We start from the raw sequence: 18,254 nt of genomic DNA, 5'->3' as shown, positions 1-18,254 counted from the left end.
TCTGCCACTTACTCTAATTTCAAAATACTCTTGCAACACTTAACCATTACAGAAAAGTTATTTTAGTGGCAAATATTTGGGGAGAATTTGGTATGGCACCTGCCCTATGCAGACAGCTACTCCACAAGTGTGTCTAGCCTCTACAGACTCCATGCTAGACAACCACAATGCAGCGTCACCTGTGCTGACTGGGAACCTGCTTAAAGCACGTACGCTGGACTTCTTCTAGCTAAAACCAATAGCGCTGTAATTATAACGACTGAAACAAATCATGGTAATTTTGAAGAGTTTTATCCCAGTTTTAGGCAAAACCACCGAAGCCTGATGTAACAATCATGAACACTAAGTTATTCCATACACACAAACAGTTAAGCTGTTTGTAACATTACCTGAGGGAGATATGCTGCCAGCAGCCTTTGTCCTCTATAGCCCAAATTTCCTAACACAAGCAGGGTCTTGAGAGACTACTTTTCACCCAGCTATTTGTCCAGACTCTTGGAATATGACCTAATCGGTGGCCAGAGATTCAAAATATGATGCAAGAACTGTATTTTTGTTTAGCTTTGTTCAATTTGTATTACTTTCTTTGGATTTAAGTGTCCATAAAATAAGTTTTACTCAACATTCACAGAAAACGACTAATACTTGTGACAAAAACATCATTTCTTGCATTAGTTATATACAAGTGGAGCATTTAACTCCTTTTACATTTAAAAGTCCCACTTTCTTCTGACATCCACAATATAGTGTTTAGACCACCTTCATTTTTCACTATTTCATTAGAGCTCATTCTTCTGTTGTATTCAACACATGCTGGGCTGTAGCAAGAAGGCAACTGACTACTGCTTAATAATTCAGTGTTACAATACTCTTCCCCCTCCTCATTTGAGTTTACCAAGACAAGGAATGTTTTAGTACTTTCAGATTCAAACGGGACTTCAGGTAATTCAAAGGAATCCACATTGATCAAGTTCTAGCAAGTGTACACACACATAGGAATACAAGGCCCATAGAAGTACTGAGAACTCAATTACAACAGGCAATTAGACTCTTTTAATAACCATAATAATGTTACTATATATATTAACCTTGCAAGCATCTACTCATGAAGGAGTTCAGTTTCAAAATAAAGAGTTTTAAAAGGAATACAGAAAATAGATAACCCCAACCCATTTTCCACCTGTTCTTGCTGCTCCTTTCTGATGTGCACAGAAAAGCCACCTGTAAGGTGATGTCAGACTATATCTAAATATACACATTAAACCATATAAATGTTATTCTAATTTGACATCATTTTGTTTCAGGCCTCATGAGAGTCTGGGGAAAAGGATTTGTGCATCTAGAATGCGTGCCTACATGCACAGTACTGTAGGAAAATACTATTCAGTCTGACATTTAACTTAATGCTGGAAAGAACTGAGAATAAAAAGATCATTTAGTTTATATGTACCAAAAGCTGACAAGCAAACAGTAGTATTGAGCAAAATGATTCAATGGCTGCTAGTATCAGATCTGAAAAAAAAAAAAGAAAGCAAACCAACAACTACGTAAACAGTGCCTTCAACTTGATGAGAACACATAATGACATTAGAAATAGCCACCTCATTTACGATTCATTTACATTAGCACTGAGAGAACAGAACAGTTGTATTTTGAATTAGCATCACTAACTCAACTGAAGGGATAAACTCTCATAGTTAGACAGGGAAATGAAAAACCCTGACTTAGAATAATGTACATTTAAATACAAAACAGAAGATAGAAGAGTGTTTATTTTGCAGGTCTGTCTTTGCACTGCAGTCTCTTTCAGACCTATGTATCTATCCATCACCTGAGGTTACATTAGGGAAATGTGACACTGTAAATTCAGGCATTATCAAAATGTTTAGACATTTTTTTTTAGTATTACAGAACAGTGCTAGAATAAACAAACACAACTCATAATATGTTTAGGGAAATGTGGGTCTATTGAGTTGGTGCATCTTATTTATGTAGTGACTCATGAACTCTTATACATTAAATGAAATTTCCTGAATCCCAAACTATGAAATTAGGTAAGCAAATAACCACCCTCACTGAAATACAGTATTATTTTTCTTCCCTTATTTGTGAACCTGACATGGTATTACTAATTTTTAAATTAAAAAAAAAATTAAAAAAAGTATATAAGAAAGCTGAATGCACAGGCAGGTAAAAAAAAAAAAATCTCTCTACATCTGTGTTAGAAAACGTTAGAAATAAAAGCCCTAAGGAGTTGCTATAATAGGTGCATTTTTTCCTAATAATCTGTTAATGTTGAGCTGTCTCCACCAGTAGTTATCATTACAAATGTTCAATTTATAAATACAAATCCCAAATATTTCCTCTTGTTCTTAAGTAGTTAACATAGCTTCAGGGATACAAGAGAGCAGATAAATATGAACTGTCTGGTACATATGATGGGATTTTTTTTTTTTTCCTGAGGATTCAAAAGCAGTATGAAAACCAATGAAAAGCATGCTTTTGCTGTGACGCATTCCCTCCAGAAGTCTTACAAAAATTATACTATTGAATAATGTAAACATAAGTGTCAGGTTGCATCTAGAGTAACAGACCACACATTATGGAAGAACTTACAAGAAAAGATTGCCAAATTTCTGATCTGCTACTGATTAGCAGAAGAATGTTATGCATTTGTTCCTAGTTGTAATATAACCTTCATGCATATTCAAAAGCTAGAGTATATGTACATAGTAACAATAACCTTGCATGCTTCTTTACACACTCTCTTTAGTAATATGGGTCCTAATGATGATAATTTTAGGAAGCTGGCAAATCCTGTATGATTTCACTACAGAGAAAAATATCCAGATTTCAAAAACAGCAAATTTGTTATAAGTTACAGCTCATACTAGTCCTTGACCACAATGCAATAATAAACAAGGTACTCATCATTTTATATTGCTTAATACTTGGAATGCCATATTTCCTTCACATACTTGTTTTACTAATGCTGCTTTTTAAAAAATGTATGAAGGATTTTTGCTTTGTAGTTCACATTTGTATGGCTTTCCTAGAAGAGTGGAGAATACCATACTGAATGCCTATTGTGCAGAAATAACCCTGAAGGCTGTATCATAGCAGTATGCAGTAGAAAACCCTTACCAATTTTTCATCAACTGTGATGAGTTGCGTGTCTCGAGTTTGGTTCTGTGCCAGCCGCCATGTGGAAGTGCTCAGTGACCTGCAGTGCAAGACTTGAAGTTAAAAAATGATTCATGCAATGAGAAAATAGAGGCAGACAAATCTTACATAAACAAGTTACTTTAACAATATCCGTCTTGTAAAAAAAAATGGAAGAGGGAGAGATGAGGGCACAAAAATCCTTTTTCTCCCCAATTAGTTCTGTCTGCTGAGTTTTTGGCAGACTCCCACTTAGCAGTTCACAACAGGCTGCACTTTATGTCAGCCTACAGGCTCTCTGTCACAGAGAGACTGCCAGTGGCAAGGACTGTACTGCTCTATATGAATGTACAGTAGCTGGTTTGTCACGAACAGACAGAAAAATACAAGGCTGCTGCAAGCATTCTGGAACTCTGATCCTTAAAATGATGGCATCAGAGGAAAAAAATCTTAAACCTCTTTGTAATGGGAAAGCTCCAGTTCTAGGCTTCAACAACAGAATATTAACTTTTTTTTTTTTTTTTAAGGAAAAAAAACAATAAACTGATAATTCAAACACATTTTTTTTTTATCTCTGAGTGGGCAAAGCTCACAATTATTTTGCTGCACTCCTGAATCAGTACGGGCCAGCTTATTAGCTTCCAAGAAATATGATTAATCTTTCTGCATAATTGCTAAACCTGCGAAGTGAAGATGGAAATATGGAACCCAATCCCCCATCACTGAATTGAGAAACAAAATTTGTCATCAATTTGCATTATGTCACTGATGTCAGGATAAGGCCTTTTGAGTGCAAATCATCTTTTAGCAAAATAACTCAACAGCAAGTGAAACAAGCTAGAAAGCACAATTCTCTGAGCTAGTAGTGTGCTTCACATTTAATTAAGGTCACTTTAAACAAATGAGGTACAATAGTGCAAGAATACAAATAACTGAACAGTAAGAGGGGCTAAGCCACTTTAGTTTCAACTGTTCTTCAGATTACCAGACTTGGGAAACAACACATACTTGCAAATGCAAATGAACTTTCTCTATGGGATGCTTACAACTGTACTTCTAGTAATTTAATACTACTGATAACATTTACATCTCTTTTGAGGAAACCATCCACAATTGCCTCCACAAAAAACCCCACAGCTTTTGAAGCAGAATTCCAAGACACTAAAAAAATCTGCAATACTATCAAAATTCAATGTCCCCCCACTTCACATTCAATAATTTGAAGGGCATATTGGGATGAGGTAACTTGCACGCAGTCATTCAAAACCTGAAAAATTACAACCGTGTACTTTACATAGCATTTTACAAGGCCAATGAGAACACGGAAGGTGTAGCCAGGGGAAAAGTCCCTATAATGTATGCATCCACCCGCATCTTCTAGTCTTAAATCCCTCTCCAATTTTTGTGGATTCTGGTGAAAATGCACTTCATAGACTCACAGAACCACAGAATGATCTAGGTTGGAAAAGACCTTCAGGATTATCAAGTCTAGCCATCAACCAGAACTACTGAGTCCCATCACTAAACCATGTCCCTCAGTGTCCCCACATCTGTGTCCCATCCCTAAACCATGACCCTCTGTGCCACATTTGAAGATACTAAGTTGATCTCTTGGAAAAAGCCAGTCATAATTCCACATAACAAAAGAATAGCTGTACTGGATTTAACACATTAACTAAATGAGCATTCAATTTTCAGACAATACTGGCATGGTAAAGTTTTGAGGATGTAAAACCTACACTAGAAAGAAATTCAAAGTCGGTGACTATCAAGTAAGCCACAAAAATCTTACAGATCTACACAAATGGAAGAAAGTTCAGTCCAGTAATATCTCAAATGCAGATTCCCACCAATCTATACCTCTAACATAGAATACATGCTATTAAATTATCTTTGATTTGAAAATAGCAACAACAAAAAGCCTCCATGTCAGGAAAAATGAACTCAAAGCACAAAGTTTATAGAATCACTCCACTTTCTGATATGGACAGACACGTATCTGAAATGACAAAATTTGCCTGCAAGTGTACTTTGAAGTAATAGTTCTGGCAGAAGCCAGGGAGTGCAAGAATTTCACATCTAAATGATAACTACTTTGTTAGCTCAAAAGCTCTGTTTCAGAGAACAACACAGCTGTCATTTTTTAATTTGGACATATCGAACAAGTATGTCATGCAAACAGGATACAACTATAACTGCAATATACTATAAAGATGCTTTTAGATAGTCCTTCTTCAAAACCATGCCCAATATGAAGTTATCCTAAAAGTTTCTTAACAGGAGTATTACGTGAGTTCCAGTGGGAAGCAGCTGAAAGCGCACAACATTAAACAAGGCAAAACACCGTGATGGGAAAATAAGTTTCTTCCTCCATCCCAGGAATTTTAGTATCAAAATAGTATTCCACGGTTATTCTAGAACACCATGTGATATGGTATTCACTATGTTATTTAATGTATGGCCAAAGAATATTGGCCCATACAATCAAATCGGTCCTTTCCGGATAGAAAATAATCTGATATAAATCAAGAAGTTCTCAGAACCTTGCTCTGTGAAAAGGTCTGATGAACATGTGAAGGGTTTATGGAAGCCAGGACTGGAGTAATTAGGCTGATCAGAATCACACATTATCCTTGTAATATAGATGCAACTTGAACAAAATTTAATGTATTTCATGCCATGCCCTTCCAAACTTATTTCCACTCGGCGTTATGTCACCTGACATCCTTATTATTCAGGTGATTGTTCATTTTGGAAATTTCTGCCTTTTTGGAAAAAAATAAACGTTAACAGGAAACTACTGATACTGGTAAAAATCCCATCAGATTAAAGGTGGGCAAAACCACATACAGAAGGAGCTAATTTATTTGCACAAGGTGTCTCCGTCAGATGGGATGAATTGGAAGGCTGTCTGTGATGTTTTAGCTCTTCTTCTTCAAAAGCAGACAGACAGTTTGCTAGCCTAAGTCAATTTCTGCTCCTCTTCATCATTTTTCAAAGGCCATTTCACTTGACTACAGGATTTTTGAAAAAGCTCACCTGCCACTGGAATTTGCAACCTTTTTTCCTTAAATACGCAGACTTCTGTCCAGCCCCAGCTTACAGTGAGTTGGAACTTTCTGTAAGTACTCCATGTTTGAAAACTGGTTGAAAATGGGCATTTGGACTAGACTAAGAATCTGGAGTCCATGGAGGTCTCTCCGTGTAAGACAACATAAAATAGCAGCTTTGCTTTAATGATGACACACTATTGACACTGCCATTTGTTGCATCTCTCATAGGGAAGTACCCTGGAGCTTTCCTATGTAGCAGCAACTTTGAAATATCATGTGATCTGAAATATTATTATTTGAAAGTTAATAGAAAGCGTTACTTGACTCCCAGAGCACTTGTTTCATTTTCAACAAGTTTCATTCATTGCATGCTTGTCCCTAGTGTCAGACACTTAATCACAAAATCACAGAATATCCTGAGCTTGAAGGAGACCCACAAGGATCATCAAGTCCCACTCCTGGCTCTGCACAGGACCACCCAAAAACCAGGCCATGTGCCTGAGAGTGTTGTCCAAATGCTTCTTGATCTCCAGCAGCTTGGTGCTGTGACCACTGCCTTGGGGAGCCTGTCCCAGTGTCCGACCCCCCTCTGGGTGCAGACCCTTTCCCTAACCCCCAGCCTGACCCTCCCCTGTCCCAGCTCCATGCCATTCCCTCGGGTCCTGTCGCTGTCCCCAGAGAGCAGAGCTCAGCGCCTGCCCCTCCGCTCCCCTTGTGAAGGAGCTGCAGGCTGCCATGAGGCCTCCCCTCAGCCTGCTCTGCTCTGGGCTGAACAAACCAAGGGACCTCAGCTGCTCCTCATACATCTTGCCATGTAGACCCTTTGCCATGTTTGTAGCCCTCCTTTGGATACTCTGTAATAATATAATACCCTTTTTATATTGTAGTGCCATAAACTGCACACAGTGCTGGAGGTGAGGCAGCAGCAGCACAAAGCAGAGTGGGACAATCCCTTCCCTCGACCGGCTAGCCGTGCTGTGCCCGACGCACCCTAGGGTGTGACTGGCTCTCCTGGCTGCCAGGGTTGTGTTCAACTTGCTGTCAACCGAGACCCTATTCCATAGAGCTGCTCTCCAGCCTCTCAACCCCCAGTCTGTACATATAGCCAGGCTTGCCTCTTCCCAGGTACAGTATCTGGCATGTACTCTTGTTAAATTTCATATTGTTGGTGATTGCCCAGCCCTCTAATTGGTTAAGATCCCTCCGCAAGGCCTCTCTATCCCCAGTAGAGTCAACACCTCCTCCCCATTCAGTGACACAAACTTAGAGCACTTTCAAGTCCTAACTTCACTGAGGAGATAACCATGAAACAAACCTCATTCACGGTATCTTCTCTTTTCAAACTCCCATGACAAGAAATATCATTTCATCACTCATATCTCCCCTTAATCTTGACAACACTTATTTAACCTTCAAATTAAATGAACATAAAATCTAAATCACTTAGGTGACTACTCTGTTTCAACTTTTTTTTCTGTCCCCAACAATAAAGTAACTCATACAAAATTCCCAATTAATACTTGCCTCTGCCCACGTACACCATGGACCTTTAGGTGGCTTTTTGTGACAGACCGAATTGCAAAAGCATAAAATACACTTTTTACTGTTCCATTCTCATACAATTCTCCTTTCTTTGACCTCTGGAACAGGAATGTTTTCTTCCTTTCTCTTTCTAAGCAATATGGCTTCATGTTACAACATCATGCCTTTCTTGACTGCTTATGCTTTTTTTTTTTTTCCCCCATGTTGGTATCTTCGAGTCCTATTTTCTACCATTCTATGACAAACCAAGCTCTGTTTTAAAATTACCATAAACAAAATATTTTAAATAAATAGACCTTTAATTCTAATGTAATTTAATTCTAATGTTCAGAAACTCTGTAGAAAGTTTTAGATATAGCAACAATACACCCTGCTATCTTCCAGGCTTATTCATCTCCTATTCAAAATACAGATCAAACTTCCTTCAAACTTAACTATCTAATAAACAGTGTGATGAGATTCCAAGCTGGCCAGATCCATTGTGAATCTGCCCAAGCATTTTTCTTACTGTGAGATACTGAAGAAGAAAACAAGCTTCTAAATGCAAAAGCCTGGTTTCATAGAATCGCAAAATGTTTGGAAGGGACCTTAAAGATCATCTAATTCCAATCCCCCTGCCACGGGCAGGGACAACTCCCACTAAACCAGGTTGCTCAAAGCCCCATCCAAGCTGGCCTTCGGGATGGGGCATCCACAACTTCTCTGGGCAACCTCCTCTACTCTCTTAGTAAAAACAAAAAATAATCTTCTTTATATCTAATCTAAATATCCTATCCTTTCACCTAAAGTCATCATTCTTTGTCCTGTCATGCCACTCCCTGGCAAAGAGTCCCTTCCCAGCTTTGCTGTAGGACCCTTTTAGGTACTGGAAGGCCGCTGTAAGGTCTCCCCAGAGCCTTCTCTTCTCCAGGCTGAAAAAAAAATATACAACTTGCTCAACTTGTCGTTGTAGGAGAGCTGCTCCAGCCCTCAGACCATTCTCATGGCCTCCCTCAGGACTCAATCCAACAGCTCCATGTCCTTGTGCTAGGGAAGCAGAGCTGAACACAGGACTCCAGGTGGGGTATCATGAGAGCAGAGCAGAGGGGGAGAATCACCACCCACCCCGCTGCCCATGCTTCTTTTGATGCAGCCCGGGATACGGTTGGCTTTCTGGGCTGCAAGCACACATTGCCAGGTTATATCAAGCTTCTCATCAACCAACACCCCCAGGTCCTTCTCCTTAAGGCTGTTCTCAATCCATTCTCCACCCAACCTGTATTGGTGGTTGGGATTGTCCTGACCCAGGACCTTGAACTTGGCCTCATTAAACTCCACGAGGCTTGCACAGGCCCACCTCTTAAGCTTGCCCGGGTCCCTCTGGACCCTTCCCTCCCTTCCTTCCAGCATGTATACAGCACCACAAAGCTTTGTGTCATTGGCAAATTCGCTGAGGGTGCACTCAATACCACTGTCCATGTCCCCAACAAAGATGCTAAACAGCACTGGTCCCAATGCCAACCCCTGAGAAACACCACTTGTTACTAATCTTGTTCCTGAACACTGAGCTGTTGACTGCGACTCCTTGAGTGTTACCATCCAGCCAATTCCTTACTCACTATTGTCCATCTGTCAAATCCATGTCTCTACAATTTAGAGCCAAGTATATCACGTAGGACAGCGTCAAATACTTTGCACAAATCCTTACAGATTACGTCAGATGCTCTCCCCCCATCCACCAATGCTGAAACACCATCACAGAAAGCCACCAGATTTGTCAGGCACAACCTGCCTTTAGTGAAGCCATGTTGGCTGTCACCAATCACCTCCTTATTTTCCACGTACTTTAGGAGAATTTCTCTGAGGATGTGACCCATGACCTTGCCACAAACAGAGGTGTGACTGACTTTTAATAGAATTAGTCTTCTAAAACAAAAGATACAAAAAAAAAAACTCAAAATCACTTAGAAGTAAAATTAATATTTTATAAAAAAAGTCACTCATGTCCTCTATAATCTTCCTGGTACTTTCTCACATACCCATTATGCAGCTAATCAACTCTGCAGCTTCTTGGATTGTAGCAAACCAAGGTCTCCTAGCCTCTAGTTTTATTTCTGCCATTAAAGAGGACTGGCTACAGCTGGTTAAGATGCCTCTAGGGATGCATCTAAGATCCCTTCGCCCCAAGGATACTTTCTCTCTTAAATCTCCTAGCCATTGTCTTAATGGAAGATACCTTTTGTGTGCTTTACACATTAGTCTGTCACACAAACGAGGTATACTTGTCTTTCCACAAACATGACTAACTTTGAATGAACCTATAACAAGTTCTTTTGCTCCAAAAAAAACACAAAAACAAGAACAATTCAAAATGTCATTTGGTTTACAATTACAAAAGTGGTATTTTCTCCCTTCCCACCCCCAGAGTATTGTGTTGGGCATTTAAATTCCTTAAACTTGATCTATATGATCCTGCATAATCATTTCCAAAATTATCATTATGTAATCCTATCATTTATTATCATTTTATTATATTACTTTCTGCTTTTCCCTTAAAAAATAACTATTTATAATACTTTTTTAAAGCATGAGTTTAATCATGGCCCAGCACAGCATGAGCTCAGCTTTAAGATCTGCTATAAAACAATACATGTTAATGACATTTCTGGGTTTTGGTGTTAGGAATTAAAAAAAAAAAAAAGCTAAGGTCACTTTTTCTTTCATAATGCACTGTTCTTGAGAATGGCGTTACAGGCTGGAACATTACATCCAGACTGGGCTAAGGCTACAGTTGTTTTATTGTTTTAGAGTCCCATAGTAAATTCAAAGTTATACTCAACAGAAAGAGTAGAAACATAGAAACTTGACAAAGAGTACACTAAATAGTCTTTTTGTTAAATACTTGTAAAAAGACTCACACACTAGCTCAGTAACAGTGAATGAATTAATGATGAATACTAGAGAAAATGTGAATTTGCAGAATTCAAAAAATTATATAAGTTTCACTTATTTTGGAAAAACAAATTCTGTGATCAACTAAACACATGCATGTCTTCTGTGAGAAGACATTACTCCCCACCTACAGTCAGTGAAGTCACAAATACATTCTGCATCTCAGCTACACAATGGAGAGGTCCATTACGAAGCCATTTGAAGTTCTTTAGTCTTCACCACAATATATGTCAGGTATTAGTCTCTCAACCATCTTATCCTGCCATAGAATAAGGACATAGCAGAGCTCCTTGCTTTCAGGGACATGTCTTCTCCCTTCTGACAATTAAGAGGTCACTGCTCTGTTGATGGCATTAATTAACCAGTTCTGATGAAGTGAAGAAACCAAACAGTCAAAAACTGAAGTCTTCCGTGATATTTGGATGACGGCAACTAAGGCGTCTGGCTTAAACATTTATCTCGGTAACTTTGGATATCTATAGTTAACTTGTAAAAATCACCAAATTTGAAGTTCTCAAATATCTGCCAATGTTTAACACTTACATGCTTTTGTTTATTTAACCTCATATGCAGCAAAACACATTGAAGTCTTGCAGAAGAGAACACCAGGAAGTGTCACAAGGAAGTCCCACAAGCCTAGCAAAAGATGACAAGCAGCCATATTCTCAATGCATGAATCTGCTTTCCACAAAAAGCACCACTGCCACTAGCGTGTTATATATGACACCCAGATGCAAAAACTTATATTTACCTGTACTAATCTAGTAGTTAAGATTGAATTAGTTGCAGGAAAAAAAGGCTCCTTAACCTCTTCATGCAACACATCTGACTGTTTGATCTATTAGCACCCCCTTTTGGTCAACTGTTGGAGATATATTAAAGAAAACCAGATATCATGGCACATGTAACCAGATCACAACAGAGATGAAACAACGTCCTAGAGAAAACTTCATGCACCTCATAAAAAAATGCAGGCACTCACTAAGAAGTAAGTCTAAATGGAGTTTTAAGTATTCTGATAATGAATGACCAGAGCACCAGAAGATGTGTGTATGTAGAAGCAGAACTGAATCCTTTGATGCACAAATGAGATAACCATTCTTAGAAAAGCAAAATTTTTTTACATATATTAAGGCATTTATGAAGAATAAAAGCTTCACAGCATATAGCCACCCTGAAATTCTCAACAAGAATATGGAAAAACTGTCAGCTCAGAACTTTTCACAACATCTAACCTAGTCACACACTACAATTAAGTAGACTAAAAACAAATTAGCACAATGTTCGTTCATGTAAAATGCAGACATTAATGACTGCCTGTTACATCATGTCAGATACAGTACAGATCATGGTATTCAGGCCCAATATACTGCATTTTTATACAGATAGCTTGTAAAGTTGAACTTGTGAGAGACAAACTTAAGTACAGCGGGATAATGCTTCCTCGGTAGTAAATTTATTACCGTTATACTGTTACTAAAGTGAAAATGCCTTATCAGAGTCACTTATATTTTATTTTTTTTTCCAGGATACTTTTATTATTTTTATAACATCCCAACATAAACAAAATATGGGATAGTTTATAACGCCAAACAGTACATGTGGAGACCATGAAGTTCTATTTTGCAGTATGAACCCACATGAATAACTTTGGGATTTGGAAGAGAAGCAAGTTCCCCATTTATAACTTTTCAGACAATAATGGCATATCATAATTTTTACTTAGCCTGCAAAATGATATTGAATTATAAACACTGTAAGTTCTATTTCTGAATGAATGAAAGGAATACTGACTTACTTAATCTAAAGTAATGAAATTTCTATATTGTGTTCCAAAAAAAAAAAAAAAAGGCCGAAATTGAAATAGGAATATATAAATACTGCATAAGAACATAAACATAGAAGGTCATATGAAAAAACATGTATTTCTGGAAGTGGGTTTGGAAATTAGGGCAGGAACTGATTGCGCTTTATTGTTAGAAAAATCTGCTTGTGAAAAGAAGCACTGGGCATCTAATTGTACAAGGAAATAACTTCTAGCATTCTAGTTGTGGTTTGTAACTTAATGCGTATTACCAAAGCAAAACGTTAAGTTGGTTTGCTTTTGGAAATTGAAATAATATAATACCTCTAAGCACTAAATATTTTATTAAGAAGGAAACAGACAGATCTTAGTTCTTCGGGATTCTACTTTAATTTCCCCATGGATAAAGAAATGTTACTGACTGCCATGGCACCAGTCGAATCACAGCACTATGCAATCACAGCTCCAGTTCCCAACACTGCCCTAGGACCAGAGCATTACAGCCACTTGTGGCAACCCAGTGAAGTCCCCAGGACAAACGCCAGCTCTGTGAGCTGCCACCAGCAGGAACACAACGAAGAGCAGTGCAGCCCTTCCTGTGGCTCAGCAAAAGCCTGGCAGAAAACACACACAGGCTCAAACTATTCCTGCAGTTACACAAGTGTCTCTACCATGCTCCTGAGCACTGCCAAACAGCAGCATGCATGGCAAAAGCATTTACACATTGAAAACTGCTTGATCTGAGGAATATTTGGGGCAAAAATCCACACTAGTTCCAGTTCATGTCAGCACCCAGGCAAACAAGGGCTCCAAGTCCTGAAACAGTTCTGAGCCAGCCCCAGGCTGATACCAGACTCTTTTCTCAAACCTCTAGGATGTAAACTCCGTCTTTGTTTGCAAATAAACTTCAGAACAAAGTCATGCAAGTGCTTCTAGTTCCCTATATGCACGTAATTCAAAGTATCCTAGCCAACAGTGGTGAAAAGACTGGAAACACTTTTGACAGAGGAGATTTACATGCTAAGAATGACCCAAAAATATTTAAGTATTTTTGTAGTAGAAATCACAAAACTCACTAGGAAAGAAAGGAGATTTTGGCTAATACTTTTTTAGAAATAGAATATATCATCTATAAGATGTCCATTTGCTGTCAGGTGGCAGAGGAGCTCCAAACTGTACAGCTGCTGATCAGCAATTCCATTACATGCTAGTCTAAAGAATAAGACCTAATCTTAGAAATTTCATTGCAGATCACAATTTGAAAATCACAGCTTGCTGAGGACCAGTAAACCTTCTGTAGGCAAGTCATCTGAAAGGCAAGTAATACTAGAAATGCTGCACAGCCTATTATCAACTATCAACTGAATTTTACGTTATCTAGTTAGAAAACCTAATAAAGTTAAGAAGGAAGAGGGAAAAAATTCTGTTGGGAGTAAACACAAAACACACAGGTGACATATTTGCTTTGTTTGTGCTTACTAAATGTCAAATTTCTCCCCACACATACACATTCAGGCATTCACATAACTGGACAGTAACTAAAAACTGTGCTCTCTTTATAGCAAGAACAACAAAAGTCAAAGGGTTTAATTCCAAAACTGTGAGGAATGAAACTAATGTTCCACAGCCCACCTCTGTGTTAGGGAAGCCTAAGCATTTCGAACAAGAGCCTTTGAATTATGTAAAACTAAACAAAAAATGCAAACATGCAAGAATCTTTACTCAAAATGTTTTATGGCATAGTGTAGTCTTGTATTTTGTCCTCTTGATTTTGCCTTCCTATTTGACTGAGCATACAGGTTTATGTAATAGATATTCTAACAATCTTACGCTAATCTCAATCTATAAAATATAGCATACAAATTAAGGCAAATTCTTTCTTATTTTAATGTCACCAAACATTTAAACTGTAAACTATTGAAATGTAGTAAAAAAGAGAACCAATCCCTTGAAGTGCTAATGCAAAACTACAGGTTGTAACAGTTCACAAAAGTCAACGAATCTATGTGGCTAGTATGCCTAAGCTGTTGGGCAACTATTAAAAAAAAAAAAATGTATTCCAGAGCTTTTTATTCATTTTTGTTTGTAGTACTTCATAAACATCACAGCCAAATGTCTCACAAATGGAACATGACATACAGAAGGTCACTTTTGGAACTATATGCTCTCAGCAGTTGTTCTAGATGGCAATGGGATAATCTAGTTAACATTGTGGATAATTTTATTTCACCCCTGCTTTGTCCAATTTACCTCATCTCAGCCACCTTACTCTTCCATTTCCTTCCTGAGGTCAAATTATTGTCCTCAATTCCTCCTCGAACTGTCACCATTCCACAATTACCATCTGCTTTTGCTACTTTCCACAATACCACACAGCTTAATTAACCACAGCCCATTTTTTCTTCTTCTGCCTGTACAAATTATTCCTCCATTGAAATAATTCCAACTCATCTATTCCATACACCTCTGAGTGGAAAAAACAAGTTATTTGTTATTGTCAGCTCTTGGGAGACCTCCCCCCATGGTGTGGGGGATGTGAACTGGGTGATCTTCATGTCGCTTCCAACCCAAACTACTCTGATTCTATGATGATACTTCAGTAACTCTTTGCCTACTGAGTTATATGCAGAGAAGAAAACCAATGGTGCCATCTAATACTGCAGAATAATTATGATTTGAGTTTTCACATCAGCTTGTTCTCTAACACTAACAGCATGAAGACCAAGGCTGCCAGACCATGTGTCAGGGCCCTGAGGGCACTAACAGGCCATAGTAACTCAGATCAGTTTCACTCACAGCCTCTGTGAACACCAGAAGCTCCATTTAAGCTCAGCTCTGGGTCTTTGTTCCCTACCCAAGTGACATGACTAGCTCTACCGATCCTTACTTAGCGTTTTGTCTCAATCCCTCAATCCCCAAACCTGCAGCATGGCTCCAACCACGTTTCTACTCTGTTGCCTGGATGGACTTGAGACAAACATTGTAGCTTGTCTTCAAACCGGTCTCTTGTCTCCTTTTGCTCCTGACTGGACACTCTGGATGGACGCTGGACCTTGCTTTTATCACTTAGCTGTGTCTGGAACTGTTGACAGACTTTATCAATTGCACCTAGCTCTGCTCATGCTGAGATGCTGTAGGACTGTGTCCTGGTCAGTGAAAGCCCTGTTGTTGGTGAGATAACCTTTGCTTTCCAACTTGCCTTCCCTTCAGGCAAGAAGGGAAGACTCTGCCAGACTTTGCAGCTTCCTGCTACTCATTAATTTCTATTAAACTCAGATTCATCAACTGCATGTAATATATTTGCATGTGTTTTTCAGCCTCATTACTTTGCAGTCAAACCAAAGGGCTTAATTTTTATCTAGTTTGTCTGTAATGACCGATTTTATATCTTACCACTTTCTCATAAGGTACTAACCACACATTTTTTTCCTGTGTGGGAACCAGTGTGATTAATTAGCTTCTACAAAACCCATCCATCCTTAGGTTAAAACAAATGTTTGGCTGCAACCTACGTGGCCTATGTAAGTCTCCAAATTAAGTTTTACAGAAGTTATCACATCAGAACTTCAAATGCTATTCTACACTTAAGTGCAAGTAGTGATTACATAGCTCTAGTTCATAAACAGAAGTATTTCCTTCTACAGCATATCATACAAACATTTGCAGTCCTCAGACAATTACTGATGAGGGATAAACTATGCTGTGGTACGAGGGTAATGTGAAACTGTCAAGTTTCTTAAATTAAGTCTGCTTTAAAAGAATGGATGACTACACTGTTGTTCCAGAATTATCTTACTGCGTTTTCTTTCCATTTAAAGCTATTACAATCTTACAATCAATTTTTGAGAATTCACCTTTGAGATAAAAATAATAATTGGCTACCATACTTGTGTGTTTCCTTGTACTCTTATTTATACATTGACTCTTTTCTCCTCCACTGGTACTGTTCTTTCCTTTTGCTAGTCTCTTTTCATAGTCCTACTATATGAGTAGCTATTAGCTCCCTGAAAGGAGACTACTAGCCTTGCTATTACTCACTCTGTTCTCAAATGGAATAAACCCTTAAGGCAAAACTGGTGCTTCAAATGCAAACCTTATTCTTGAATTGCAGTTCAGACAACAAAATTCAGATTATTTGTCTCTTTCTCCGGTAGGTACAATCAACATTGACGTATGACAAAACATCACTGCTGCAGAATTCCCCTTGATAACTTATGCAGCACATACAAATATGCCTTGAATACATGACAGAACAGTCAAAATTACTGCATGAAGAGCTGTTTCTTTCCTTAATTTAAAACACAGTATTTCTAACCAAAGGCAGTAAGACACTTGTTTATTGTTGGGTCTTTAAATAGCTACAAAATACACCTCTAGTTTTGTAAATAAAAAATGGTACTTCTGAAGATTACTGAATTCAGATACAATATTCATAAAAATCTCTAACTAAAACTACTGAAATACACAGAAAAAATGAAAAATTAAATAGTTATTCTATAGCTCAAGAATTTCTTTTGCACTTTATGGCATCACTAACATTAGTAGGACATGACCTCGTTAGATTTATAGCAAATGACAATATCAGAATAATTATATTTGTACTGTACACATTCAAAAAAGATCAGACTTCAAATATTTTATATAAAATACATCAAATATGATTTTTAAATATAAGTAGAAGCTGTTAATGAGATCTTTCATGTTAACACTGCAAGAATAAACAGCTGCAAGAAATGTTTGCCCACACACATTCTGGAACTGCCTACAGTCTGTCTAGTCAAGTCAGAAGTTAATTTACTTCCTCAACATCAGTCACGGGTCAAGGGAAGATTAAGTCATACACAGATTACTGCTGCTTAAAAGTGGCTTGTTAATAAAACAGTACCAAAACATACTTTTATACTGGGCAGTAGGGAGCAACTGCACTTAAAAATTCAGACAAAAGTGTGTGATTCATTTCTTAGGACTCGTGCATTATAAAGAAGGCAACGGTAAATTTTCAGCTTGCCTCCTGCTAGCTTAACAGTATTTTTATTAGAAACAATAATGCACATAATCTTAAAACAGCTTGGGTGTATACTTTGTGACATACTCAGAATCCAATTCTTACAAAAATTTTAAAAAGCTTATCAAAACCCACTGTATTGTTGTGAGAACGAAAACGTACATGGATGAAACTATACAAATAACCTCTGGTGGATTATAAAATTTTCTGAAACTGTTAGTATAATTTTTTTTTAAACTTGTTCTAATTTTTTTTAAATCCTATTTATAATAGGTTTTATCTTCCCTGCTTAGCATTTCAATACAAATAACTTTTCTCTTATGACGGCCAATTTTTTATACAACAGCCAATTTGCTCAATAGCATAAAAATCAATAGCTGTTGCAGGAGTTAGAATATCTTTCAATTCCAGATTTTCTTTGAATACTATGAGTTTAATTTCTTATGGTAACAAAAAAAAATGCAGAGTTTGCTTTTAAATACTCAAAAATGCGCAAGTTTTCTGCATCGCTAAGATAAAATGTAACTACGAATGAGACTACCTGTTACTCCCAGACAGAAATGAATACTGATTTTGCTTTTGTATTCCCAGAAACTTATCTTATGCCTAACACTGTTTTCAAACATGTTTAATGTCCACAGATTCCCCAGATTCTGGGTAGTGTCAGACACTACCGCAGATTGCAGATGATTAGAAATTATTACTATTCTAACTAGGCGATTTGTCACTAAGAAGGTGTCAGCAAAAGCAATACTGA

The 18,254-nt window shown here is 37.8% G+C and overlaps 1 protein-coding gene across 1 annotated transcript in view; it reads right to left on the bottom strand.

Moving 5' to 3' along the window:
* The window catches only part of NDUFS4 (NADH:ubiquinone oxidoreductase subunit S4), a 47,307-nt gene that overhangs the window by 21,092 nt on the left and 7,961 nt on the right, over positions 1 to 18,254 (bottom strand). The window contains exon 2 of the mRNA XM_082783122.1: positions 3,145 to 3,223. Coding sequence (XP_082639248.1) covers positions 3,145 to 3,223 — 79 coding nt within the window. The remainder of the gene's footprint in view (positions 1 to 3,144; positions 3,224 to 18,254) is intronic.

The sequence above is a fragment of the Aythya marila genome (assembly GCF_965140915.1).
Source record: "Aythya marila genome assembly, chromosome: Z".
Classification (NCBI taxonomy): Eukaryota; Metazoa; Chordata; class Aves; order Anseriformes; family Anatidae; genus Aythya; species Aythya marila.
The sequence above is the reverse complement of the archived record's forward strand: the minus strand, read 5'-3'. Positions and strand labels throughout refer to the sequence as shown.